The 27,620-nt window shown below is 38.7% G+C and overlaps 1 protein-coding gene across 1 annotated transcript in view; it reads left to right on the plus strand.

Annotated features, from left to right (window-relative positions):
• The window catches only part of LOC109914023 (cytoplasmic dynein 2 intermediate chain 1), a 59,252-nt gene that overhangs the window by 17,592 nt on the left and 14,040 nt on the right, over positions 1–27,620 (plus strand). The window contains exons 4-13 of the mRNA XM_048611767.1: positions 629–818; positions 1,945–2,047; positions 5,242–5,371; positions 7,626–7,737; positions 14,173–14,264; positions 14,624–14,753; positions 15,535–15,707; positions 18,798–18,960; positions 22,480–22,593; positions 24,555–24,616. Of these exons, the coding sequence (XP_048467724.1) occupies positions 629–818; positions 1,945–2,047; positions 5,242–5,371; positions 7,626–7,737; positions 14,173–14,264; positions 14,624–14,753; positions 15,535–15,707; positions 18,798–18,960; positions 22,480–22,593; positions 24,555–24,616 (1,269 nt within the window). The remainder of the gene's footprint in view (positions 1–628; positions 819–1,944; positions 2,048–5,241; positions 5,372–7,625; positions 7,738–14,172; positions 14,265–14,623; positions 14,754–15,534; positions 15,708–18,797; positions 18,961–22,479; positions 22,594–24,554; positions 24,617–27,620) is intronic.

Here is a 27,620-nt window from a genome sequence, read left to right on the forward strand (position 1 = left end):
AATTGATGAAGATCTCTTTGTAATCATAGATAACCTTCTTCACTATCCAATATACCACCAATTTTGTTGTCACCCGCAAACTTAAACCATGCTTTCTATATTTGTATCTAAATCATTTATATGAAAGACAAACCTGTGGAATCACTGGGAAGGACATTAATAGACATTAATAGTTCACTTGAGAATGGGGTGGTTGACCTTAGAATTGGATATCTGCAGACTGCTACTTATAGCTGTTATGAGAAAACTGTTGAACAATCTAATTTCCAGTGTTATTCCTGTTTCTTTCTCATTGAGCAAATCATGGAGTTTAAATACAGTCATAAGCAATTAATATGGAAAATCTGATAAGTGCACCAGAAAACACAAAATTTAAAAATGTAAAAGCATTTTGTACATTTGGCTTAACTATAGACAGAAATTTTGTAGAATTTACCCATAGTGTACCATTGTATTTGAGTTTCTGGTCATGGCAGACCTATTAGTTTTAGAAGCTTACAGCAAAGCAGTATTAGAGTCAACCTCAAAACGGCTGTTTAGCAAAAAAGTCTATAAAAGGAAGAAATAAATATATCAACTGTAAAACTGTGTAATGAAATACGTTGATTTTATGTTCTTTTGTTTAAAGGACTACGAGGATGACTTTGAGGAAGAGGAATGTGAAGACGAAGAGGTACAGCATGAAAGAGAGGAAATTCCAGCATATCAGCGAGCTGAAATTGAAGCAATTCAAAAGGCCATAACAGCAGAAAATGAACAGGTCAGAGAAAAACGCACTAAAAGTCTCAGAAATACATGTGAGGAAGAACTAAATCGAGGTGAGATTAATTTTTATTTGAATTTCTATGGTTTTAAAATAATTATTGGACTACCAAAATTGCTTTTTTTTAAAATTGCCAAACCATTGGCTTGTGTGCATTCCTGCTTCATTTTCAATACAACATACTGTGGTGTTTGTGAAATTTGAGATGAATGCTTTTGACAGATTTTTTTTCCGCCAGCATTAATACCCCTCACTTGAATAAGTATAAATTTACTGAAATATCTTTTCTCTTGTTTATTCTCCTTGTGATTGCTGGCATATTAAAAATCCTTCACTGTTTTACACTGATGTTATTTGCCCTTCAACTGAAGACATATTTCACCCAGCTTTGAACAACTCTAAACTCTTGTAGCTGGTATAGTGCCTGACTTCAGTACTTTATCTGAATTTATTTTGTGTGATATTGTAGTGCACAATCACTCAAGCTACAGCTGATCTTATGAAGGACCAGTTTAGTCAACGTTTACGTAGCATGACTAAGATGAGTTGTGACTCGTAGCTGCTGCCTGAGTGAAGTAATGAAGACAGTTGCTAGGTTAGAATACTCACGTAATTTAGAAGTCCTGAAAATAATTTGCTATGGGTAGAATATACTTTCTACCTTTACAGTCAGCACATCATCCCAGTTGTATGTGAACACTGGTATTTTAGATTTTGGAAGGAATATGTCAACCAGCCCTCTGTGTAGGACTTGCACTAATTGTAAAACCATAATAGTTTCATTGCACAGTAGGTGATGGAACAAAGGACCTGCACCTTCAATTTATGCCAAACAGTGATGCAATTTGAGCTTTTGTTTAGTTATGACCTTGACAAATGTGCAGACATGAAGCACGTGCCTATCATATTTAAGTTTTGCCAATGGAGCTCAGAATACAAATGCTCCAGTTCTGAAATAGCGTACAATATGCCACAGTAAATCTTGACCATGATAGACAGTCAGCTAGGTATGTTGAATTATCATGAAAATACTGTTAAAATATGAAATAATATATTTGTTTAATCAAGTAGATGTGAATGAATCTAATTAAATTTGGATTTACTTATGTTTTACTAAATGTTATGTACTCCTTTCAGTAAGCTGTTCGTTTTATTTGTGTGTCATTTGTTGCCTAATTTAGATTTTGAAAACTCTCCGACCATAGGACCTGTCCGAGGAACGTTCATAGATTTTGGGGCAGCCAAGCAGCGTGAAATCAGTTCAAACATGGCTAGTAAACAAAAGTAGGTAATTGAAGCTATGCGCTTATAGGTTATGTGCAAAAGATTACATCCCAGCAAAAATCCACAAATGTTTGTGGTGAAATTAGAATCTATATTAACAATATCCCATTGTAATGCCCCACCTCCCTTTCCCCACCCATGTCATAGGGACCATAATATGATTGAATTTTAATCCAGTAGGAGGGAGTGGAATTAAGTCTGGGAACATTTTCAAAAAATTAAATGAGGGGATTTTTGAGAGCATGAAAGCAGAACTGGCTGTAGTGAAATGACAAAACAGTTTAAAGGATATGCAAATAGAGATGCAGTGGTAGGGGTGCACCCACTATCTGTGGTTAACTAAAAATGTTAAGGATAGTATCAAACTACGAGATAAAGCCCATAATTGTACAAAGACAGGTGACAGGTTGAACAGATTGGATGGAATATAAAGAAAATCGAAGAATGACCAAAAAAGTAATAAACAGTGAAAAGTTAAAGAGTATGAAACAAAGATAATCATAAATGAAAAAAATGCAAGTAGAAAGAGTTTCTGTAAATAGTTAAAGAGAACAGTTGACAAAGTGAGTGTTGGTCCTATAAAATGTGAGACAGGAAAATGAAAAATGGAAAGCAAAGAAATGGCAGATGACTTGAAAAGGTATTTTGCATCAATCTTCACTATGCTGGATATAAATAACATCTCAGAAGCAGTAATAAATCGGGAATTGAAAGGGAGGACATGGATTCTGAAATATCTCAATTACCAAAGAAGTGCTACTTAGTAAATTGATGAAGTCTGCTAAGTGCCAGGTCCTGATTGGCTTCATTTTAGGGTCTTAGATGAAGTAGGTAGTGGTATAATTTATGAATTGATTTTTAAAATTTTCTTAAACTCCCTTGATTTGGAGACATCCTTTTACATTAGAAAATAATGAATGTAACTCCTTTATTCAAAAAGGAAGAGAGACAGACTACAGGCCAATTGGCTTAATATCAGTCACAGGAAAAAATGTTAGAAGCTGTTTTTAAGAAGTTAGAGCAGGGCACTTAGATAAGTTCAAGATCATTTGTCAGAGTCAACATAATTATATGTAAGGGAAGTATTGCTTGACCAATCTATTGAAGTTCTTTGGGGAGGTAACATGCTCTGGTAAAAAAGGAGAACTGATGGGTGTTCTGTAATTAGATTTCCAGAAGGTGGATATGGTGCTACAGCAAAGGTTATTGCAAAAAAAAAGCTCATGATGTATCAGAGATAGTAGGAACTGCAGATGCTGGAGAATCCGAGACAACAAGGTGCAGGGCTGGATGAACACAGCAGGCCAAGCAGCATCATAGGAGCAGAGAGGCTGACGTTTCGGGCCTAGACCCTTCATCATATGTATCAGGTAGTTTATTGGAATAGATTGAAGATTGACTGGCTGACAAGCATAATTGAGTCTTTCTCAGGTTGATAAGATGCAGTGAGTGGCACAAGCATCTGTGTTGGGTCCTCAACTCTACAATTTATGTAAATAACTTACGCAAGGGTGCATATGGTTTTTTGCATAATTTTCTGATGATAAAAATACAGATTAGAAAGTAAGTTGTGTAGAAGATATAAGAAGCCTACCAAAATTCATAGATAGGATAAATGAGTGGGCAAAAATGTGGCAACTGTCATACAATGTGAGAAAATGTTAAATTGACCATTTCGGCAGGAAGAGTGAAAACAAAGCATATTTTATAAATGGTGAGAAATTTTAGAGCTCTGAGATGCAGAGGGATCTGGATGATCTTGTGTATGAACTACTGAACAGTTAATTTGCAGGTACAGATTAAGAAAGGCAAGTAATTAGGAAAGCTAATTATGTTAACATTTATCATAAGGAGAATTGAATGCATAAGTAAGGAGTTATGTTTCATTCATACAGAGGACTAGTGAGACAACACCTAGATTACTATGCAGAGTTTTGGTCTTGTTATTTAAGGAAGGATCTAAGCACATTGGAACCATTTCAGACTGATACCTCAAATGGGGTTTGTCTTTTGAGGAAAGGTTGGACAGGCTAGACTTGTATCTGCTGGAGTTTAGAACACTAGAATGTGATTTGATTGAAACATACTTAAGGTAGAATCTGGAATTAGCGCTCACTGTTTAAAAATTAGGGTTGCCCTTCTTAAAATAGGTTAGGTGAATTTTTTTTCTCGCAGAGAATACAGAGTCTTTTACGTTATCTTCCTGAAAAAGTGATGGAAGTAGAGTCCTTGAATTTTTTTTTTAAGGTAGTGGTAGATAGATTCTTGTTATGCATGGGATTGGAAGGTTGTCAGGGTAGGCAGGAATGTGAATTTGACGTTGCAATCAAATCAGCCATGATTTTATTGAATAGTGAAGCAGGCTTAAGGAATTGAATCATCTATTCCTGCTCCGAATTCATATGTTCACATTATATTATGTGTAAAAGTTTATTCACTTTTCTAGTGAAAGGTAGTAGTATAGGTATAGATTTTTGTCCTTCTGAAGTTGCATTAAGTTTGGATAAACAATGGTGAAGGATGGATGTTTTCAGGTCTCTGAGTATATTAGCACTTCCAATATTTGAAAGTGGTGTAACATTAAAAAAACTGTTGAAACGTTTGGAGTTCCATGTACTACAAGAAAAATTGTAATATAAATGTAATGTTTGCAATTAATGTAAATCATAGCTGCAAATTTTTCATTTTCTCCTTATTTGAGTGACAAATCTGAAGAATAACACAAGACTGTCACAAAGAAAATAACTGATTTGCATAATTCATTGTACATTTTTAAAATCAGTTTCCAAAGTTTTCCATCTCCACAGGCTGAGTTGGCCTTGATGAAACATGATTTTCAAACTCAATCAGATAACCGTGAGCATTTTGCCTTTGAAAAGTGAATTGTAAAATAGCAGGTTTCTGTTTTCACTTTCTGGAACTATCTAGTTTTAAGGCTGACAAAAGAGGAATTTGCATTAAATCTAAATTCAAAAGTAGAAATAATTTTTCAGTCCATCATAATAGCTTTAGAAATGAGAAGTTCACATTGAAAAATTTGGCGACCATTTAGCTCATTTATTTCAACAAGAAAGAAAACCAGTGCTGAATAATGATCACTTTCATGAGCTCATTACACTGAACTATCTAGGAATAAGTGTGTCTTCTTCACATTAGCGTATTTGTTAAAAGTCCTAATTTTGTCTTCTCTGCAGAAAGCGCAGTGCGGAACTGCTCCGACTGATTGATTTGGATTTCTCTGTCAGCTTTTCGATGCTTGATTTACCCCCATTGAATGAGTACGATGTCTACATCAAGAACTTTGGACGCACAAACACCAAACAGGTATGTTAGGAATATTTCACATTTTCTATCCGTTTATGTATGGTGTTTAGAATACATTTAAGTAAATTGGTCTTACTTTTATAGTTCTACATATTGCTGAATTGAACAGTTATTCAAGCATGAAGTGACAAATTTAAGCTATTCGTAATGGCCTTTTAATTTTACTGTTCATTTTGTGAAATATAAAGTTAAACATGCATTTTAACAAATAAGTATTTTTGTCACTGTTTAATCCTTGTGGATTTTATCCTGTATGATTCTGGATTTCTTTGTTGTCATATTGTGTACAATATACATTGGTGGATGCTTATGTGGGAGAAAAGAGTTAGTGAGTTTGCAGGGCAAGGTGATTTAAAAGAAAGTGGGCTTTCCTTGTAAATAGAGGAATAAATATGAAAATAGAGACCATGTTGTTCATCAAGTAAACCCACAGTGGATTTGTTAACAGGAAGCCATATTGAGCTACTTTGCAGTGTTTTGGTAAAGGTATCATAGAGTGTTGGTGAATTAATAATATTGGTGTAATGTATAAATTTTCAAAGTTGTAGATCTCATCTGGTCTTGGTACAAAGTACGCGATAGACCTTTGAGGGTGACGATAAGTAAAGGCAAGATTCAAAATCTTTGATGAAAGATCTGGAGGGAAGTTTTCAGCATTTGGAATGTTCCACCTGAAAAGTTGATTCATGAATACTTTTAAAAGGGTGTTGGATAAGTATTTGCGGATCAGCAACATGCAGGACAAAAGGCAAGAATATGGGACTAACTTGACAGCTTTTTCCAAAAGCTGGCATGGGCATGACACTCCAAGAGACCTCCCCCTGTTCTCTAAGTTTCCCTAATTCTATAACTGCTATTGCATTTGAACTTGAGCAAATAAACAAATGAGCTTTTGAAATATGATATTAAAAGTATGCTGAATTGTTGGAGATGCTGTTGTTGGGTTAAAAGGTAGGTCTGTGACTATTGGTGGAAGTGCAGGTGGTTCTTTTGTGTCCTAGTCAACATTCCTTTCTCAACAAAGATCAATGGAAGAACCGAGATCAACAGACCTTTATCTTATTGCTGACCGTTGAATGTTGCTCCTGCAGAATGACTGTCATCCAGATAGCATTTTGTTTTTATACTACTTCAGATTGATTCACAAGTTAACTTAGTTCCAGGTGAATGTTGAAACTAGGGCTGTTGAAGTAGGGCTGCCACCTTTTATGCTTGTTTGTGATATACATGCTCTTGATGAATGAACTAACTTAATTGTATTCTTTAAATAAAATATGAAATAGAATTTTTAGATTAAAGATCCACGAATTCGCATTTGCAAAACCAACTTAGTATCACTGAAATTAAATTTTAAAAAGAGCAATGTGAAATGTTGCTGGTACTGCATGATTCCTGTCATTGTCCACATAGCAGTCACTTTAAATGTCCTGTAGTTAGATAAGCTGAATTGTTAATGTCTTTCTCATTCAACAAAAGGAGAAAATAGAAGAGGAAATAAATGGTGGCCCCTTTGCATTTGTATGTACTTTATCTTCACTGTGCATATAGATAATTGCTTAGTGATTCTAATCTAGTTTGAGACCTGATACTTATGCTCATAAGTAGGCATTTACTTAGCACATACCGCCAGAAACTTGGAATTAACCTACAGTTTGAGTGCGATCTTGACACCAAGATTGCCTAATGAACCCAATAACATGTTTTTGAGCAGTAATTTCTTTGTAATTCAATGTGTATTCAATGATGCCCTGATTTTTGGAGGAAACGTGTACTTGGTTGGTCAGCATTAATGTGACAGAATTATTTGAACACTTCAAACCTACAGGATACTGAGGTAATGGCTTAAACTTTGAAAGACATGTGTAAACATGTAAAGAAATATTTCAGTGTTCTAGCATGAATACATTAAATTGTTTTTGCAGAAAATGGAAGGAACAGAATTTTATATTCTGCTAGCTGTAATTTTCAGTTTATTCTGGCTCGCTAAAATCCCCATTCATACTACTTTAGTATAGACATTATTTTTGATTTATTTTAATAGGGTTAATGTTCAACATAATTTCAATAGTCGTTTAGGATGTATGCTCCACTCTGTTGAACTAATTTTTCTCCTTAAATGAACTATTTATACAGAGAATGTGTCAACTCTTCGAGACACATTGTTATTCAATGGTTATGCTAGCTGAAGTTTGACTCTCTCACAAAGCATGTTGCTTCAAGTGTTTAATTTTTGTTTTGGTTTTATTGTTTTTAGGCTTTTGTTCAGTGCAATGAAGACAATGTGGACCGAGACATTCAAACGGATGAAATTGAAACTGTTGAAAAGTGGACACAACATCCTGGAGAGGGCAATCTGCTATGTGGAGGTAAACACCTTTTGTGAACTTTCAGGAAACAAAAATCTTACTTCACAGAGTAACTTGAATTTACCCATTTGATTATGTAAGAACACAAGCTGCTTGGTAATGGTTAGCTAAATTGGTGGTACTTGACTTCGTCTTGAAATCTTTTACAATTTTCTCCCTTGCTTTCTTTACAAATGTTCACTTTAAGGAGATTGATGAATATAAAAGAATAGAATGCATGTAACTTTTTCATAAAAGTTTATTACTTGCAATTTAGCCTGTTTGGAGGGACAAGGGCAGTGTACATATGGAAACACCCATATCTGTACATTTTCCCTCCAAGGCATACACCATCTTGAACTTGGATATACATATCATCGTTTCTTCATCATTGTTGGGCCGAAACCCTGGAATACTCCATCTAATAGCATTGGAAATGTACCTACACCCCTATACCACACAGATTGGCATAGTTCATGAGGGTGGCTCACCACTGCCTTCACGAAGGCAGTTCGGGATGGTGAGGTCCACGTCCCTAACACATACAAAGTTGTTGATGAAATCTGCAGCTTGATGCCCATCATTGTAAATGGCTCTCACTTTAAGACCACCTGGCCCTTATCCCCAATCTCTGCCTCTTTTCAAAGATTTGTGGTGCCTTCTGCAAAGGTGAGGCCAGAAGTATTAGAAATTGCTTGTGCGGAGATAAAGGATGGACTACATTTGTGGAAAGTGACTCATAGCTGGTACAGACACAACAGACTGAATGGCCTCCTGTACCATAACAATTCTGTGATTCTGATTATCTAATTGTGAGGCATGGATATGAATGGACAATAGGATGAGGGTGGGTGTGAATGTTGGCTGTTCAGATAGAAAAGAGAGGTACCTGAAGAAAGAGGAATGAGTGCAGCTGCAAGGTTTGTTTTGAGGAGTGCTCTCTGGTTTTGAGAAATCACATTTAAGATGCTGACGTTCTTAACCTGTGCCACATCCGTCTGCGTGGCTGGAGAGGGGGCTGTCTTCCTTCTGTGCTCAGGAGAAAATCACTTCACTTCAGTCACTCAGATCCTGCAGTAGGATCTCTAGCTAAGAGTGAGAAATGTGGGATGTGATTTTTTTCTTTGAAATCCCACCTTCACATTGAGAACACACTTTATCGTGTCGTGTGACACTGTTACTGTGCTAAATGGAACAGCCTTTGAACACATTAGCAACCCAAGACTGGGCATCCGTGAGGCATTGTGGGCTATCAACCAGCAGCAGAATTGCATTCCCAACACAATCTACAACCTCATGGCATGGCATATCCTCCACTCATCCACTATCATCAAGCCAGGGGATCAACCCTGGTTCAATGGAGACTGCAGGAGGGCATGCCAGGAGCAGCATCAGGCATACCTGACAAAGAGGTGTCAACCTAGGACAGCTACCAAACAGGGCAACATGAATGCCAAACAGCATAAGTAGAAAGTGATAGACAGAGCTAAGCAGTTCCACAACCAATGGATTAGATCTAAGCTCTGCAGTCCTGTCACATCCTCTGGAGGAGGTGGAGGTCTGAAAATATCCCCTTCCTCAATTAAGGAAGGACTCAAAACATTAGTGCAAAAGATAAATCTGAAGCACTCTCTGCAATCAAAGCAATTAAATTCACTCCACATGATATCAAGAAATGGTTGGAGACACTGGATAATGCAAAGGCTATGGCCCCTGACAGCATTCCAGAGTAATACTGAAGACTTGTGTGCCAGACCTTACCAAGCTCTTCCAGTACAGTTGCAAAATTGACATCTAACAGACAATGTGGAAAATTGCCCAGGTATGTCCTGTACACAAAAAGTAGGCTGAATCATACTTGGCCAATTGCTGTCCTCTCTGTCTACTCGCAGTCATCAGTAAAGTGATGGAATGTGTCATCATCAGTGCTATCAAGCAGCATCTGCTCAGCAATAATCTGCACAGTGACGCCCAATTTGGGTTCTTCCAGGGCCACTCAGCTCCTGACCTCATTACAGCCTTGGTACTATCATGGACAAAAGAGCTGAATTCCAGAGATGAGGTGAGAGTGACAGTGTTGACATTAGAGCTGAACTCGATCAAGTGTAGCACCAAGGAGCCCTGGCAAAATGGGAATCAATGGGTATCAGAGGCAAACTCTTTGCTGGTTGGAGTCCTGCTACCGTTGGAAAATCACTTAGATTGCTGGAGATCATTTATCTCAGCTCCAGGACATATCTGCAGGACTTTGTCATTGGAGTGTCCCTGATCCAGGACAGGTTGTTGGTTATCGTAACTCCTAGGAACTTGACGCTTTCAACCGTCTCAACCTCCTCTCTGTTAATATAGATGTGGGCATGTTCTCCTCTTTTCTTTCTGAAATCAATGATCGGTTCTTTTGTTTTGCCGACATTGAGAGAAAAATTGTTATCACTGTACCATGACACTAAGCCCTCTATCTCATTTCTGTATTCTGACTCATTGTTGTTTGATATCTGTCTTACCACAGTGGGTGTCGTCAGCAAACTTGTAGATGGCCTTTGTTTGGAATTCGGCTACACAGTCGAGGGGTGCACAGGGAGTACAGTAGGGGGCAGAGAACGCATCCTTAGTGGGACTCCAGTGTTGAGGATTATCATGGAGGAAGTGCAGTCATCTATCTTCACTGATTGCAGTCTATGGTCTATGGAAGCTGAGGATCCAGTTGCAGAGGGTGGAGCTGAAGCCTAGGTCTCAGAGTTTTGAGATCAGTCTGGAGGGGATTATGGTGTTGAAGGTGGAGCTGTACTCTGAGCAGGAGTCTGACATAGGTGTTGTTGTTCAGATGTTTCAGGGACGAGTGCAAGGCTAGGGAAATGGTGTCTGCTGTGGACCTTTTATGTTGGTAGGCAAATTGTAGGGGATCGAGGCAGGCTGGGAGGCTTGAGTTGATGTGGGCAATGACCAGCCTTTTGAAGGACTTCATGATTATGGAGGTCAGGGCCACTGGGCAGTCATCATTAAGGCACGTTGCAAGTGCTTTCTTAGGTACTGAGATGATGATTGTCTTCTTGAAGCAAGTAGGGACTTCGGCTAGTAGGAGGGAAAGGTTGAAGATGTCACTGAATACCTCTACCAGCTGATCCACACAGGATCTAAGTGCACGGCCAGGGATTGTGTCCGGGCCTGTCGCTTTCCTTGGGTTGACTCTCAGGAAGACTGATCTGACGTCAGCAGTAGTGACGGAGGGAACAGGTGGATCCAGGGATGTGCTGACAAGTGATAAATAACATTTACGCCACATAAATGCCAGGCAATGACCATCTCCAATAAGAGACATTTTAACCATTGCCTCTTGGCATTCAATGGTATTACCATCACTGAATCCTATGCTAGAAACATCCTAGGGTTACTATTGACCAGAAGTGAACTGGACTCGCCGTATAAATACAGTGGCTACAAGAGCAGGTCAGAGGCTAGGAATACTGCAGTGAGTAACTCACTTCCTGGCTCCCCAAAGCCTATCTATCATCTACAAGGCACAAGTCAAGAGTGTGATTAAAATCCTCCCCCCTTGCCTGGATGAGAACAGCTCCCATGATTCTCTCTGAAGCCTTGATGCCATCCAGGACAAAGCAGCCCACTTGATTGGCAGTACATCCACAAGCATCCACTCCGTTCACCACCCAAGCTCAGGAGAAGCAGTATGTACTATCTACTAGATGCCCTGCAGAACGTTACCAAAGATCCTCAGTCAACACCTTCCAAAGCCACGACTACTTCCATTTAGAAGGGCAAAGGCAGCAGATACATGGGAACACCATGACCTGCAACTACCCCTGCAATGCTCTCAACTTTCTGAAGGAAGTCCGCATTCCTTACAGGAGATTCTGACCAGGGCTTCTTCTGAAATATGAAGCAATTCGATTTTGACAGGTCCCTTGCAGTGCAGGATAGCTGGAGGAAGATGAACCACGTCCCCTTTTCATGTCAGTTCATTGCTGTTTACTGTGATGTAGACGTCTAGCATCACAGACAGGTACATGAGCCCCTGTGAACCACTAAGTACATACAGCTAGTGTGAGGGTAGAGTTCCAGGGACTGCTGGTGGGAAAGACGCCAGGTAAGTGATAAAGTATTCAGATTAGTGGAAGATGTCTGGCCAGTAGTGGATGGGACTCGTGGATCTGACAGCTGGGATGTGGAGAGTTTTGGTTTGAATAAGAGGCTGGAGGTAGAGGAGTGTGTCAGGTCCTGGAGTGAAGTGAGATGTTGGGTCTTAGGTTGGGGTTTGGGGTGTGGATTTGGGTGGGTGTTAAGGGCTGTAGAGGTCTGGGGGATGGGTCATTAGAGTTCCATTGTAAGTTGGGGGTGGAGGGTCAGTTTCATAGCCACCCAGAAGTTGCTCTGGTCTACCTTCCATGAGTAACCATTTACCTAATTTCAGTGGAACCCTCTGTATTCTCTGCTTTTAAATGGACATCTTTTGAGGGTTTCAGGCCTAGGGGGATTGGAGTCTGCTACATCGTGGATTCTGCAGGGTCCTGATGTGCACCTCTCATCTACATTGACTCTGTGGCCATTGAAATTCTGGGTCTTTATTTTGTTTCATCCCATCAAAGGTCCAAAGACATGTCCATGGTGGATATTGAGTGAGTTGACATGAACAGTATGAAAGAAAAGGATTATGGGTGTGGATCGTGGGTTGACATGAAGCTATGACAGAATGTGGTTGTTGGATAGAGGGACATAGGTTAGGACTGAGGGTATTTGGGCCATGGGGATAGATGGAGGGACACAAGTTAGCATGGAGTACATGATTTTGATTTGATTGTGTCATGTACCAAAATATAGTGAAATGTTTTGTTTGTGAGCAGTACAGGCAGATCACAGTAAGTAAAGGATGTACAGATCAAAAAGACTTCAAGGCATACAAGTTAGATTATATGAAGCTAGAGTCCATTCAACAGTCTGATAACGGCTGGAAAGAAGCTGTTCCTGAACCTGCTGGTGTGTGTGTTCAGGCCTCTGTACCTTCTACCTAACGGAAGAGGTTGTAGGAGGTCATTACCAGGGTTTGATGGATCTTTGATTATGTTGGCCCCCCTTTCCATGGCAGCGAGCCGTGTAAATAGAATCCATGGATGGAAGGCTGGCTTCCATGATGGTCTGGGCTGTGTACACAATCTTCTGCAGTTTCTTATGGCTGTGGGCAGAGCAGTTGCCGTACCAGTCCGTTACACACCTGGACAGTATGCTTTCAATGGTGCATCTGTAGAAGATGGTGAGGGACCTTATGGACATGCCAAATTTCCTGAGCCACCTGAGGAAGAAGAGGCGTTGTTGTGCCTTCTTGACTGTTGTATTTACGTGGGAAGTCCAGAACAGGCGGTCGGTTATCGTCACTCCGAGGAACTTGATGCTGTTCACTCTCTCAACCTCAGTTACAATGATGTAGATGTGGGCGGGCTCTCCTCCTTTCTTTCTGAAGTTGATGATCAGTTCTTTAGTTTTGCTGACATTGAGAGACACATGGTTTTCATTGCACCACGTCGCCAAGCCCACCTATATAAGAGACTGTGAGCATGGTTGTCAAAGTCATGGGGGGTGGGTGAACAACATTAGTTGGCATGGTTGGGCATGTGGAATATATGAGGCAGTGACAGATGCGAAGGGTAAGGACTGGAGTGTTTTTATTATTTTTGTTTTGTTTTCTTTGCAGTTGGAATCAAATCTCATAGCGCAGGCTAGCCTTTCGCATACTTTGCAGCCTCTGAATTCTTTTCATGGCATCTATAAAACCTGGCCCCATCTGGAATGAAAATTCCAACTTCTGTAGCACTTTCTCCTGAGTCATGTAATGTTCCAATTCTCCAATACCAAGTTGGGAGCCAAGACTCAGGCTTGAGGACAAAATGATAGACTGACATGTCTGCATTTTTTAAGAAACCGCATTTTATTGGCAAGTGACATTTTGTGGGGGAGACTTTAAACTTACTGTTGTCTGGTGCATGAAAAAAGCTTTCATCATACAATTTCGAAGGAAAGAGAAGCACCCTGGCCAAGATCTATCCCTCAACTAACGTCATTTGAAATAGACACTCAGACATTGCTGTTTGTAAGGACTTTGTACATACAAGTCTTCTACTGCACTTCCCAAGTGACTGCAGTTTGAAGTACTTAATTGCCTGTAAAATGCTTTGGGCTGTCTCAAGCTCGTAAAATGTACTAAATGCAATTTCTTTCCTTCCTATTTTGTTAACATCATTCAATAAGGGAAAAAAAGTACATCTATTTATTTTTAATTATGTATTTTTACACTTGCTTCTATCGGACTTCTAATAGCTGGAAGGCATATTCATTTTCTTTCTTCAATCATTTGTTTCAATCTTTTTTGATTGTATTAATTTATATTAGCAAACATAAGGATTGAAATTGTATGAATGTTAAGCTAATCGTTATTCCTTCCTTGAGCAGGTGCTAATATTAATGATGCCTTGTCCTTGGATTCAATGGCCAAAAGTATTGACTCTCGCAGACTGACCAACTTCCTGAAATCTGCTTGTCAGGTGCTGTAATTCACATGAGTAACACTGTGATGTAACGTGTTATTTTACAATATTTCTGGCAATATTCTCACGTCTAATTTAATTCTATCCGAACATTTAAGTTAAAATGCCTGATATTGGTAGTTTTAATTTAACAGATGTTGATCAGAGAATGACTGTTCAATATAGCAATATCATTCTTATTAGCCTTAAAGTAATACATTCTAATAATACCCTATGAAACACTTTAATGCTGACTGCATATACATGCTTTTGATATCAGAAAGTGCATGCTAGATTGAGCTGTTACTGTATGGATTGTTGATTTTTGTGTGTTATCTTCCTGGTTTGCTAACAGTATCACTGTAATACCGTGACAGGTAATCTCTGTGTTGCTTGAAGAAGATCAAGCAGATAACCAAGCCAGTCAGAATGTACAGTCAAAAGCAACCAGTTTGTCTGTCAGTGATGGGTGCGCTCAATTGAATGTCAACTTGCCATTTTTACATGGTAATAAATAGTCTGAGCATGTTTGAGGGAAGAATGTAAACATTATTTAGACTGAATATTTATTTTCTCTTTTCTAAATATATTATTTGTTTAATTAACTTGTAAAGAAAGTAATTTTTAATTTGTGACCATGCTTTCTGTTGCTGAAGACCCAAGCTTTAGCATTCCCTCCCTATACCTTTTGGCCTCTTGATCTACCTTTCCTCCTTTTAAGCCACTCCTTAACAAACATCTCTGATCAAAATTTTGGTCATCTTACCTAATATCTCCTATGTGGCTGTGTATCTTTTCTTTAAATAAAGTGCCTATGAAGCACCTTGGGATGTTTCATTACTTTAAAGGTTCTATATAGTTTTGTTGTGATTCAGGCTTGCAGGAGAAAGTTTTCGCTTTGAAATGTATTTATTTCTTTACTTGAAACTAGTCGCATTGCCTCTAATTGACATTTCTACGTGACTGATAGCATTCTCATTTCAGTCATCTGTTAAACATTTTTTGCATCATCTTGATCAATTTGTCCAGCAACATTATCTTCCCATATAATACAGCTTGTCGAGCTTTGTCAAACTTTGCACTGATTAGCTAAGGGTTTGCAAACTCAAACTGTACCACTTGGTGGAGCTATGCTATGAATTTTTTTAATGAAAATGTTGTACTTGTATTGCCTTAGTTAAGTTGATAAATACAATACTATGTAATTTATTTACTCAGAATTCTACAAATAATCACCAAAAGCTAATTTTATGTTTGTAAATGTGTTTTTTTGGGTTTTCTTTTGTAGGTCGTGAGGTATTATGTCTACACTTTTCACAGGTCCAGAGACAAACTCTGCTTTCAGTCCACAGTCTTCCTAAAGAGCCTGGGGTTGTCCAACTAGCCAGCAATTACATGATTTGTGTTTGGAATATCTGGGAACCTTCAGCACCTCAGAAAATCCTTGTCTGCGAATCTGAGGTCTATGGAAAGTTTTAAAAATGTCTTGTCTATTTAGAAGGCACAATAGATGCAATTAACGATAATTCATAGAATCCCTACAGTGCAGATAAAGGCCATTCATCCCATCGGGTCTGCACCAGTCCTCAGAGGAGTATCCCACTCTACCCCCATAACTGCGCATTTACCATAGTTAACTCACCTAGCCTGCCTATCCCTGTACGCTATGGGGCAATTTAGCAGACCCAATCTACCTAGTCGGCACTTCTTTGGACTATGGGAAGAAACCCAGCACACCCAGAGGGAACTCATGTAGACACAGGGAGGACGTGCAAACTCCACATAGGCAGAATCGAACCCAGGTCTGTGGCTCTATAAGGCAGCAGAGCTAACCACTGTGCCACCATGCATTTGGTAGATCTTGATGGAAAAATTTATCCTCTTGATGTCAGTTATACTTAGAAAGCAGTAAGAGTAATGGAGGTGTGGTGTTCTAGTGTCTGTGGCTGTGTAAATCATAATAGGTATAAAGCTGAGTCCAGTGATGGAATCTTAAAATATTTTACCTTTTAAGGACATCGACTGTTCATGAAAACAAAATAGATCTCTATAAAGGCCGAAGCAGCAAGCTAGAAAGATGTAACATCCTTGGGATGTATCTACCAATTCAATTCCAGGGTTTTCTAGCAAGAAAATAAAAAAAAAAGCTGTTTCTAAGGAACCTATGTGAAATGAGATTGGTCAGTTCTGAAGAGCTCACTGCTGTGGCATATAACTACCACTAATTTAATGCTAGCATTAAACAGTAAGTTTTATAAATTTGCATTGGTGGTGAAGATTATCGCCCACATTTCCTGTGTGACCTTTTAAATTAAATTATATAATCATGGTTATTGTTCCTGGAATGGCCTCCTGCACTCCTCATTGACCCAGGGTTAATCCCCTCATTTGATGATAATGATAGATTGGATGATATATCAGGTTGAGTTTTCATATTGTTTGGAAACAATTCTACCACTGCTTTTGATCCAAACCACCTCATAAATGCCCAAGCTTGAGTTGCTAGATCTGTTCAAAGATTTTTCCCATTTAGCATGGTGATAGTGCCACATTTAGAATGGAAGATATTCTCAATGTGAATATTGGACTTTGACTCCACAAGGACTATGTCGTGGTCACTTCTACTGATACCATCGTGGACAGATGCGCCATTGAATAATAACAACTGCGTTCCTTTCTTAAAGATCATTATTAAATCAGTTGGATAATTGAACATGTTTTCGCAGTCACAATTAGAATTCTAATTCCAGATTCTATTGAATTCAATTTCACCACCTGCCGTGGTGGGATTCAGACCCAAGTCCCCAGAGCATTACATGGCTTTCTTGATTACTATCCCAGTGACCAAAGTACTATGCCATTGCCTCCCTTCATTGCTTTCTTGTTCATTAACTCTTGTAGTATCACTAAGGCCTGAAAGGCTGTTTGGCTTGGCTTTGCTTTTATTGTCCAACATTTTTTTTTGTTTGGCGGAAGTGGGTGTGGCTGGAGAGACCAGCATTTATTGTCCTTCAGAAGATATCGATATGCTGTCTTCTTAAACTGCTGGATATTGTGTATTATAGTTTATGTCCACCATTCTGTTAGGGAGGGAATTTCAGTATTTTGACGAGTTACAATGAAAGCACAGGATGATGTGTACTTTGGAGGGAAATTTGCATGTGGTGTTATTCCCTTACACCTGCTGCCTTTGTTTTTACTGAGTAGAAGAGCTCACAGGTTTGGAAGGTGTCACTGAAGAATCTTGGGCAAGTTGCTGCACGGCAACTTGCGGTTGATACTGTCTCCAGTAGTGGCACAATGATGGTGGAGGAATTGAATCCTTAATACATTGAATTAGATGTCATAAGTATCATGTTGAGCATTTTGAGTATTGTTGCATGTATCCAGGCAAGTGGGGAGTGATCATCAGAAACATGCAAATACACAAGTTAAGAACAAGTTTAATGACTCGGCCCTTCGAGTCTGCTCCACCATTCAATAAGATCTTGGCTTGTCTGATTTCTTTACTTTCCTGCCTACCCTCGACAACCTTTAAACCCCCTCCCCTTCTCAAGAACCTATATTCCTTTTAAAAATAACAAAAAGACTCTTTCTCAAGACAATGGAAGCTGAGTTCCAAAGATTCATAACTCTGTGAGACAAATTCTCCTTATCTCCACCTTAAGTGGCCCTTATTATTTAACAATGATCCTTAGTTATAGATTCTCACATAAGAGGAAATATCTTTTCCACATGCGACCTATCAATACCCCTCAGGTATATGTTTCATTCAAGTTGCCTCTTGCTGTTCTAAGTTCCTGACTTTTGACAATTGGATGGCAGAAAGACTTTAGAGAAGTGGAAGCTGAGGTATTTTCCATATCCAGCCTTTGCTGTGCTCATGTAGCCAGTGTACTGATGTGGCTTGTATCCAGTTAAGGTCTTGGCCAATCAGTGGTGGTTGTCAGGGAGTTACTGGTTGAATTAGGAGGCATGGTATCAGAAGAAGAGGCATTCCATTTAGGGCTCAGTTGATGTCTAATGGCATCACTCAAGTTTGTGACTCCTTGGAATCTGCTATCCCAGAAGGCCGTGGGTGATTAGACATTACTGATCTCAGCTCTGAATATATGGAGTTTTTTGGATACTAATGGAATTGAGAAATATAGGGAAAAGTCAGGAAAGTGGAGTTGGTGTAGAAAATAAACTGTACTGAATGTCAGCACAGATGTTTGAATCCCATATGGCTTATTTCTGTTCTTATTTTTTATGCTGTAATGTTCACAGATTTAAGGTACTTCTGACAAGCTTCTTCACATTGTTCATGTGCACAAGTAGATTGATATGGTCAGTAAATGCTCTAACATTGCAAAAATATACGCTACCGGTATGTTCTGTATGATGTGAGAGGCACCTGACTCAATAGGTTGGTATTGAGTTCTGTTAATTATAGCCCCCAGTCAAAGTTTTTCACACTCTCTCTTCTGACTTCAAGCTAGTCATCTATTCAGCCATATTAAAAGTTTAATAATGAACTAAATGCTGATATAGTGTGATGTTCTACTGCAGGTACAATGCTGCTGTTTTGGCCCAAGTAATGTGGTATCTGTGTTTGCTGGAACAGTAGACGGTTCAGTTGTGGCTTGGGATCTTCGCGAACATTCCACTATACACAACACTCTACAGACTGGGGGCCAAGAATGGACTCTCAGAACTCCAACATTCTCAACTGGTAAGTGACTGAATGGTTTGAGAGAACCAACACTGATTTGCAAAAGGTAGCTAAAGTCTAACAAATCTAATTGCATTTTTTGTGTAGGTACGAGAATTTTTATGGATATATTTGCGAACAATCAATTTCGGGTCACTGTTTTATGTTCTCCTTTGATTAGTATTTGGGCTGCACCAACAGTAGGTTGAGTATCCTTCTCACTACTGGCCATATATCGTCTATGGGAATGAGGAGCAGGAGATGGTAGCGATGGCGCACTCACAATTTTACTGTCACTGTGAAGTGATTTCCAATGGCAATATTATAGAGCAAGTATGAAGTCCAGGCACAATGTTCTGTCTGTTCTATTTGAGAGTATAGTATAAATCCTCTGATTCATAAAAGAGCCAAGAGGAATGCGCCTATCTATAATCTATTTTAAGTTGTCATTTTGTGAAGCAAGAGGGGAATCTCCTGATATTCAGAAGTGTACATTATTGGTCTCCCTATTTATGGTCTGATGTTATGCGCCTTTAAGAGGAATTTGTTCTGTGCTGTTTCTTTTAAAGAGTGGTGTTGTCACCCTGGAGACAGAATGTTTGCTTCAGAAGCAGTGGGTAAACAACTTTGAGCTCCCTAAGTGTTTTTTTAATTTAGACAAAAGAAGCATGAGTAGGTGGAGTCACGGTCACACAGACCCAGGGTTTTAATTTTTGCTTTCTGTTGAAGTTGGGGATTGAAGCTACTAAACACAGCTCTTTCTATTAAAAGTTTGAGTTCTCTTTTTGTAGTAATATTTAATTTGGTATTCCTTTCTACTGGACTCAAGATAGAATGTGAAAAAATATGTTTTGCTGAATTTGCCTTTGCCAAGAGTGTGTTTATTGGATGCTGCTATATTGGAATAGTTGATGAGTAGTAGCCATATAATATATTCTTTTGTTAAGTATTTCAGTTGAGTTAAAGTTATGCTAATTCTTTTCTTTTCTGTTTGTGTTTTAACTGTGGTGTACGACTAATTTGTGTTTTGTCTAAAGCCAAGTAGTGGACCACTTGAATCATATCTGGAGCAGAGTGCCTTATACTTGTCTTTAAATAAGATGAAAGTTAGTGTCTAGGCTATCTCCTTGATATATTTTGAGTGAGTTTGGTCTGGTCCATAACAATGGAGTAATGTAAATGCATCAGAATCACTTAAAAAAAAGTTTATTACACTCATAACTGATTATAGCTGTGTTGTCTAATGAGGAAAGACTAGATAGATTAGGCTTGTATGCATTGGAGAGTAAGAAGTGGCTTGATTAAATCATAGAAGATCCTGAGGGAAAAGAATGAACGTGAAAAGAATGTTTCTCTGGTGGGAGAATCTAGAACTAAGGGTCACTTTAAAAATACAAAGTGTTTACTCACTACAAAATTCCACCAATAATTGCTTTTACGCATGGTCAACTCTGATTTTTCTCACTCTGCAAGCCAATTTTAAAAAAATGAACAAAAACAAATTTGCTGGAAAAGCTCTGCAGGTCTGGCAGCATCTGTGAAGGGAAAAAAAGAGTTACTGTTTCAGATTCGGTAACCCTTCCTCAGAACCGGACCCAAAACGTTAACTCTGTTTTTTCCTTCACAGATGCTGCCAGACCTGCTGAGCTTTTCCAGCAACTTTGTTTTTGTTCCTGATTTACGGCATCCGCAGTTCTTTCGGTTTTTTAAAAAAATGAAAATCTCCTCGGCTCATTATTATTTTATATTTATACATTCTTTCATTAATTCTTTGCTAGGTTTTTATTGCTTTTTTGTGTGTTTTGGGTGTCAACAGACACAGACAAAAGGTCACTCATTAAAGACAGAAGGAGAAATTTTATTGCTTGTGAATGCAAAATCTTTAAATATTTTTAAGGCAAAGGCAGACAGATTCTTGATGAGGAAAGGAGTGAAAGGTTATTGAATAAAGGCGGTTGAGGTTAAAATTAGATAATCTATAATATGACTGACTGAGTAGCTTGAAGGGCCTAATGGCCTATTCCTGATTTGGATGTCCATATGTCCGTTCTGCACAAATAATCAACGCAAGCCCGAGTGAAACATGCAAATATTACTGCAAGTTTTCATTCTGCTGACCTTCTGCCAAGGTTAGTGGGGAATGAAGAGAATGCTACTGACATCTTCCCTGCCTAAAATTTTACTTCAACAAGTGGAATTTTGTGCATTTGTTCAGAGCTAGGAATACTGCAGCGAGTAATTCACCTGACTACTCAAAACCTGTCCACCATCTAGGGCACAAGTCAGATGTGTGATGGAATACTCCCCACTTGCCTGGATGGGTGCGGGCCCAACAACACTCGAAAAGCTGGATACCGTTCAGGACAAACAGTCCAGTTGATTGACACCAGATCCACAATCCGCTCCGTCCATTATTGATGTTCAGTAGCAGCATTGTGTATTATCTACAAATGCACTGCAGAACTTCACCAAATATCCTTAGACATTATCTTCCAAACTCATGATCAGTTTCATCTCAAAGGACAAGGACAGCAGATACGTGGGAATACCACCACCTACAAGTTCCCTTCCAAATCACTCACCTTCTTGACTGGAAATATATTGCGTATCCTTCACTGTTGCTAGGTCAAAACCTGGAATTCTCTCCCTGAGTACATTGTGGGTGAACCTAAGACACGTGGACTGTAGTGGTTGAAGAAGGCGGCTCACTATCACCTTCTTGAGGGCAACTAGGAAGAGCAATAAATGCTGGCCAGCCAGCAATACCCACATCCCACAAGTGAATAAAAAAAAAGCTGTGTCCTGAGCAAGATTCACCTCAGTTATTGTGTGGCTGACTTTGAACTGAAACTACTGCTGATAGAAACATTTAGCTGCTTCTTCAATGATGATTTCACAAAAATTCCTTCAAGAATCTATAGATTCTTAGCAAGAACCTAAGAACCTAAAAGAATCTCCTCTTATAGTCATAAGGATTAGCAATAGACAATTGGAGTGATTGTCTTACTGAATTAAAGATAATTTCATGTCATAATCACTGTTGCTTTGGGTTGTTGGGACATCAAGCTAAGCCAGAGTTTTTAATTGCTGTGAATTTAATTGAAACACGCATTGATGGTATGTCAACAGTATAATTCATAACCAATGTCTAGAGACAATTCGTTCCCATTTCAATACTATTTTTCATTTGTTCTGAGAATATCCTCCTTTAAAATATTTTAGGTACTACAAAGGAAAATCCTTCCTAACTTGCTATATCATAGTCCAGAGGGTGGGAACAGGCTTCTGTTTAGTACAAATTGACCACTTGGGCCATGTGATCTGCTTCTGCGCTGTAGATTCAATGTAATTCTTGCATTCTTTATTTGAATGGATTTGAAAGTTAATAGTCTACATGCTCGCTATTGTGGCATTCCTCCTGCCTGAATCTCATAATTTGAATTCACATTGTAATCAGTATAAATATACTTACTAAGTATTAGTAACACCAAAAAAAAATTGTGAGGATATGGGTTTGATTTGAATGCAATTTCATTACAGATGGCGTTCTCACAGCTATCAATCACTCCTGTGCAGTGAAAGCTGTTTATCCAGTGTCATCTGTTTGCTTTGATAATCATGATGTTGGGCTTTCACTCTTGTCATCCCAGAAAGGTAGGTTTTCAGTCAGAATTGTGGGTCTTCCATCAGTCTTTCTATCAAAGGTCATCATTTGTCTTCCACAAAATACTTCTAATGTATGTTATTTACATTGAGTATTGAGGTTGGTTGGCTCACCGAGCTGGTTTGTTATTCCGCAGACGTTTCGTTACCGTGCTTGGTAACATCCTCAGTGCAGCCTCTGAGGACGCGTCGGTGTGTTTTCCCGCCTGGTTTTTAAACTCTGGGGTCCGTTGCGATGGATTGCCTCACTTCCGGGTTTCCTCCGTAGTGGAATGTATATGGGGTCGAGTTCAATGTGTTTATTAATGGCATGCTTCATGGAGTGCCAGGAATTCTCGTGCTTGTCTCTGCCTAGCCTGTCCCAGGATCTTGGTGTTGTCCCAGTCGAAGTCGTGGTTCTCCTTGTCCATGCGGATTGAGATGAGTGAGTATTAGTCGTGTCTTTATACATTCCACTACGGAGGAAACCCGGAAGTGAGGCAATCCATCGCAATGGACCCCACAGTTTAAAAACCAGGCGGGAAAACACACCGACGCGTCCTCAGAGGCTGCACTGAGGATGTTACCAAGCACGGTAACGAAACGTCTGCGGAATAACAAACCAGCTCGGTTAGCCAACCAACCTCAACACCCACAACCCGAGCTACAGATCTACTCCAAAACCTTAGTTACATTGAGCATATTTTATAACCAGCAATGTGCTGTAAAAAGAAACAACATTGTACATATACATTTATATTTAGATAATTATATTTAGCTATTATTTATTTAGATAAATATGCAACTTCTTGTTAATCCTATTTTATATCTTTCCCAATTATTAAATGTTTAGGGCCTGTCATTTCAATCTGAACAAAATCATGTAAAGACTAAAATCGATTATTTAATTTGAGATCTACTGTGTTAACACAATTACTAATTTTTGAAATGATGAAAGTAATGTCATCAGTGAAAGCTCCAACTAAGTTTCATTAACTGCTTTTCTACTTTTTGGTTCAAGATTTAAATGTACTCTGCATACTCATGACCAATACAGCAGGCAAATTTATCCCTTCTTGTATTTTGTCAATCTGTGATTCTGTAGTTACATGCTTTGAACTGCAGAAGAAAAGCACAAAGTGGCCTACCAAATCATTTTGCTATGATTTTGTATAGACCCATTTGAAATGGTCTTCCCTGCTGATTGGTACATATGTTTCATGACTTGGCTGAGACTAAACTGGCCACGTTAGTGTGACTTGAACACCACAATGATGTTGGTTGTGGCTCAGTTGTCAGCATATTATCCTCAAGTCAGGAGGCAGAGGGTTCCACTGGTGAAAATCTCCATCCACTGCTGAACTGCTGGGAGAGTAATCTTTTGGATGAGATGTTAGGAAGACCCTGTTAAGTAGATGTATCCCAGACTGTTTGACGAGGAGCAGTGAAGTTATCTCTCTCGTCCTGATTGCAACAACTCCACAGAGGCTGGTATGCCGTCATCAAGTCACCTTTTACTTGAACGTGAACAGTTCTTGACTTTAGTACTGCCTCATTCAGAGCCACCTATCAGAGTGGCAGTATCTCTGACATTCCCCTTTTTCTATCAGCCAGGGCTCTCTGGACCAAATTAACAGCCCCAATCATGGGAACTCATATTCTATGAAGGACAGCTGGCTGACCTCATTACAATCGCTACACTGGTCAATAATTACTTCTCAATCAACAACACAAAAAATAAAACTTGATCATTATCACTTTGTTGTGGAAATTTGCTGTGAACAGATTGGCTGCCATGGTTCTTACATTACATCAGTGACTGTACTTGAAAAGTTTAATTATGTGGGTTAGAATTTTACCTTTGTAATATATTTATAAGTGGTTGAAGTCAAAATATTTCCAATTTACTAGGGTAGTTAGCAATCATATTTTTGTGTTTTGGTATTTAAGAATTTTCTTTTTTTCTACATAAGGAAGTTCAGGACTGTCATTTCAGCTCGCGACGCTAGATGAAGGTGGTTTGCTTAATCTGTGGGTAAGCACAGTCATGTCACTACACATAAAGGTCTAAGTAATTTATGTTTTTGTTTGGTTAATTAACAGAATACATGAATCTATTTATAGTATAGGCCAGTAAAATGTTGTGACTCTGAAACATATATTTCTATTTGGGATAAGCATGTGAATAATTAACTGTTCTGTTTGCATCAGAATATCCATAAATTGAGATTGAAAGGAAATTTAACATTCTGCTTTTGAATCAACTGTATATTTACACAAGTCTCACTTTTCTCTATTTATTGAATATTCCTAACAATTTTTTGATAAATAGTACCAAAGGTTTTGGAACGATGCTCCAAATATTATTCCCAAGTTCAAGTTGTTTTGGTCATTATTTATTTTAGTAATTAGTTAATCCAGTTAATTGTTTCATTCAATTATCTATAATTTAATTTAGAAAAGCTAGAATTTTTAGAATTGCTACATTACATTGAAATTAAAATCTAATTTCTTAGAACTGGATACTGGCATTCCTTCATTGTAATTAAACAATGCTTTGTTTAAGTCCTAAACCAATTTTCCATATTTTTTGAGGGAGCTTGTCCTCTTCCAATTCTTTTTGATGTTTGCTATTTCACAAGTCACATTTATAAATCGTTTATAATGTCTATGGCTTTTTTAATGAGCCGTCAGTCTTATTCTAGTGTTTATATGAACCAAGCCTTTGATTTTGGTAGAGAAACACATTATTTAGACTGACTAGTTCTTAAACATGTGACTTCTACTTTTTTCTAATGTTTTTAGTTTACAATCTAATTTACTTTCAAGATGGAAAAAGTATAATTTTGGAGTACAAATTTGCAATTTATGAATGTTGGGATGATAATTGAAGCGTGTTTTGTTTTTCCTTATTCTTTCATGGGATGGAGGCCATTGCTGGTTAGGCAATATTTATTGCCCATCCCTACATTGCCCAGAGGGCAGTTAAGAGTCAACCATATTGCTGTGGGTCTGGAGTCACATGTAGGCCAGACCAGGTAAGGATGGCAGTTCCCTTCCCTAAAGGACATTCGTGAACCAGATGGGTTTTTCCTGACAATCGGCAATGGATTCACATTAGAATTTTAATTCCAGATACTTATTGAATTTAAATTCCACCATCTGCCGTGGTGGGATTTGAGCCCAGCTCCCCTGAACATCACCTGGGTCTCTGGATTAACAGTCCAGCGATAATACCCCTGGTACCTTAAAGTGAAAAATGCTATCCTCTATTATTTACAAAAAGAGAATTTGGTAGTAACTTGAAGAAGAAAGATATTAAAAAGTACCTGGGAAATGAGCTGGTGAGTGGGATCCAAGTAGAAACTCAACATATCAAGATAGATGGTCCTGCACTGTACTTGGCGTTTATGTCACCCACTGTTGGCACACTGTACTCTCTTTAGGATGCACAGTAGAACCTCACCAAAGTTCTTTCAGCAACTACTGTCAACCTTATAATTTCTACCATCAAGAATAACAACAGTATGGGTAACCTGTTATCTCTGGTTTCCCTTCCGAGTCTTAAACCATATTGGCATGGACATTTTCTTTTCAGCTTTCTGACCCAGTAACAGCAATTCTTTGTCTAGCACTGAATGAGAGGACTTTGAACATAAAAACTACATCTGTTCAAGGAGAAGTCGCAACATTATGGCAACTAGGAGCAATAAGTACAAACTCCCAAGTTTGCAAAGACCTTGAAAGCTAAACAAGAATACTTGTTGCATACCAGGATCTCTGCTTTAACATACCATGAATTAATGATTTGATAGTTATTTGAGCTGGTGACTCAGTAAATTAATAATGTTTTAAACATTAAGAGTTTGTTCTATAGTCCAACATATCTTTTAATATTTAGGAAGGATTTTTCAATAAGACGAAATGAATATGAAGAGCACAGTGAGCCTTCCTGTGGCAATTAGGTGTAGAATTGTTGTGCCTGTACCAGGAACTTTGGGGTCTGAAGAATATAGTTGGCAACAGAATGTGAGCCAGTGGGTCTGGGGAAGCAAAATTATATGGGGAAATGGTCTAAGTAAAAGTAGCTGCCTTTGTCAAATTGAGAAACTGGAAACTGCATTGAAAGCCCACGTTCCCCTAATCTTATGATTGTGAAGATAAACTTTTCTTCAAATATAACCTGACTGGAAACAGTTCTAATTTTGCAAATAGACAATGCTGCTTAAGAACAAAATACAGTAAGTGCATTACGCCTTGATAATGGAGAGTGGCAGTGAGGGGGAGAGTAATTGTGAGATTTGGAAGGGGTATAGCAAAGGACAAAAGGCCAAGGGTGGGGTTGGAGATCCAAATAGCTGTTGGGAGATCATGAATGGAAGATTGGGGATAATATTGTGGTTACATGACTGGAAATATATTGCGTATCCTTCACTGTTGCTAGGTCAGTATCCTGGAATTCACTCCCTACGAGCATTGTGGGTCAACTTAAGGCATGTGACTGCAGTGGTTGAACAAGGCAGCTCACTACCACCTGTTTTTGCTGATCTTCCTTCTCCTGAGCCCTCACTGTGAGTAAGTTCTTGGGAAAGGAGCAGTGAGAGTGGAGAAGCAAGCGGGGAGAAAGACCAACTGTGAAAGGAAGAGTTGGGAAGAGAAGTGACAAGTGGGACAGTCAGCAAGTAGACTGTGGAAAAGATGAACGCAGGCTGTTTGGGAATACCCCTGCTTATAGAAGCGCTAAACTGAATTAAGTGTGGAAGGCCATCAATGTGGAATTCTTTCCCTATCATCTCTTCTTTATCTCCATCTATGCTGCTCTTATTCTTTAAATATGCTCCTTAAAACATACCTGTTTTAACCACGGACAAACACAGAATGTCAGAGAAACTCACCAGGTCTGGCAACATCTTTGTAGACAGAAACAGATATTGCTTCAAATCTGGTATGACTCTTTTTTGTAGAACTGCTGTTCAGAGTCACACCCGTCTGAAATGTTAACCGTTTCTGTCTCCGCAGATGCAGTCAGATCTGATTAG

Source organism: Rhincodon typus, chromosome 2 (genome assembly GCF_021869965.1).
Source record: "Rhincodon typus isolate 14 chromosome 2, sRhiTyp1.1, whole genome shotgun sequence".
NCBI classification, from domain to species: Eukaryota; Metazoa; Chordata; class Chondrichthyes; order Orectolobiformes; family Rhincodontidae; genus Rhincodon; species Rhincodon typus.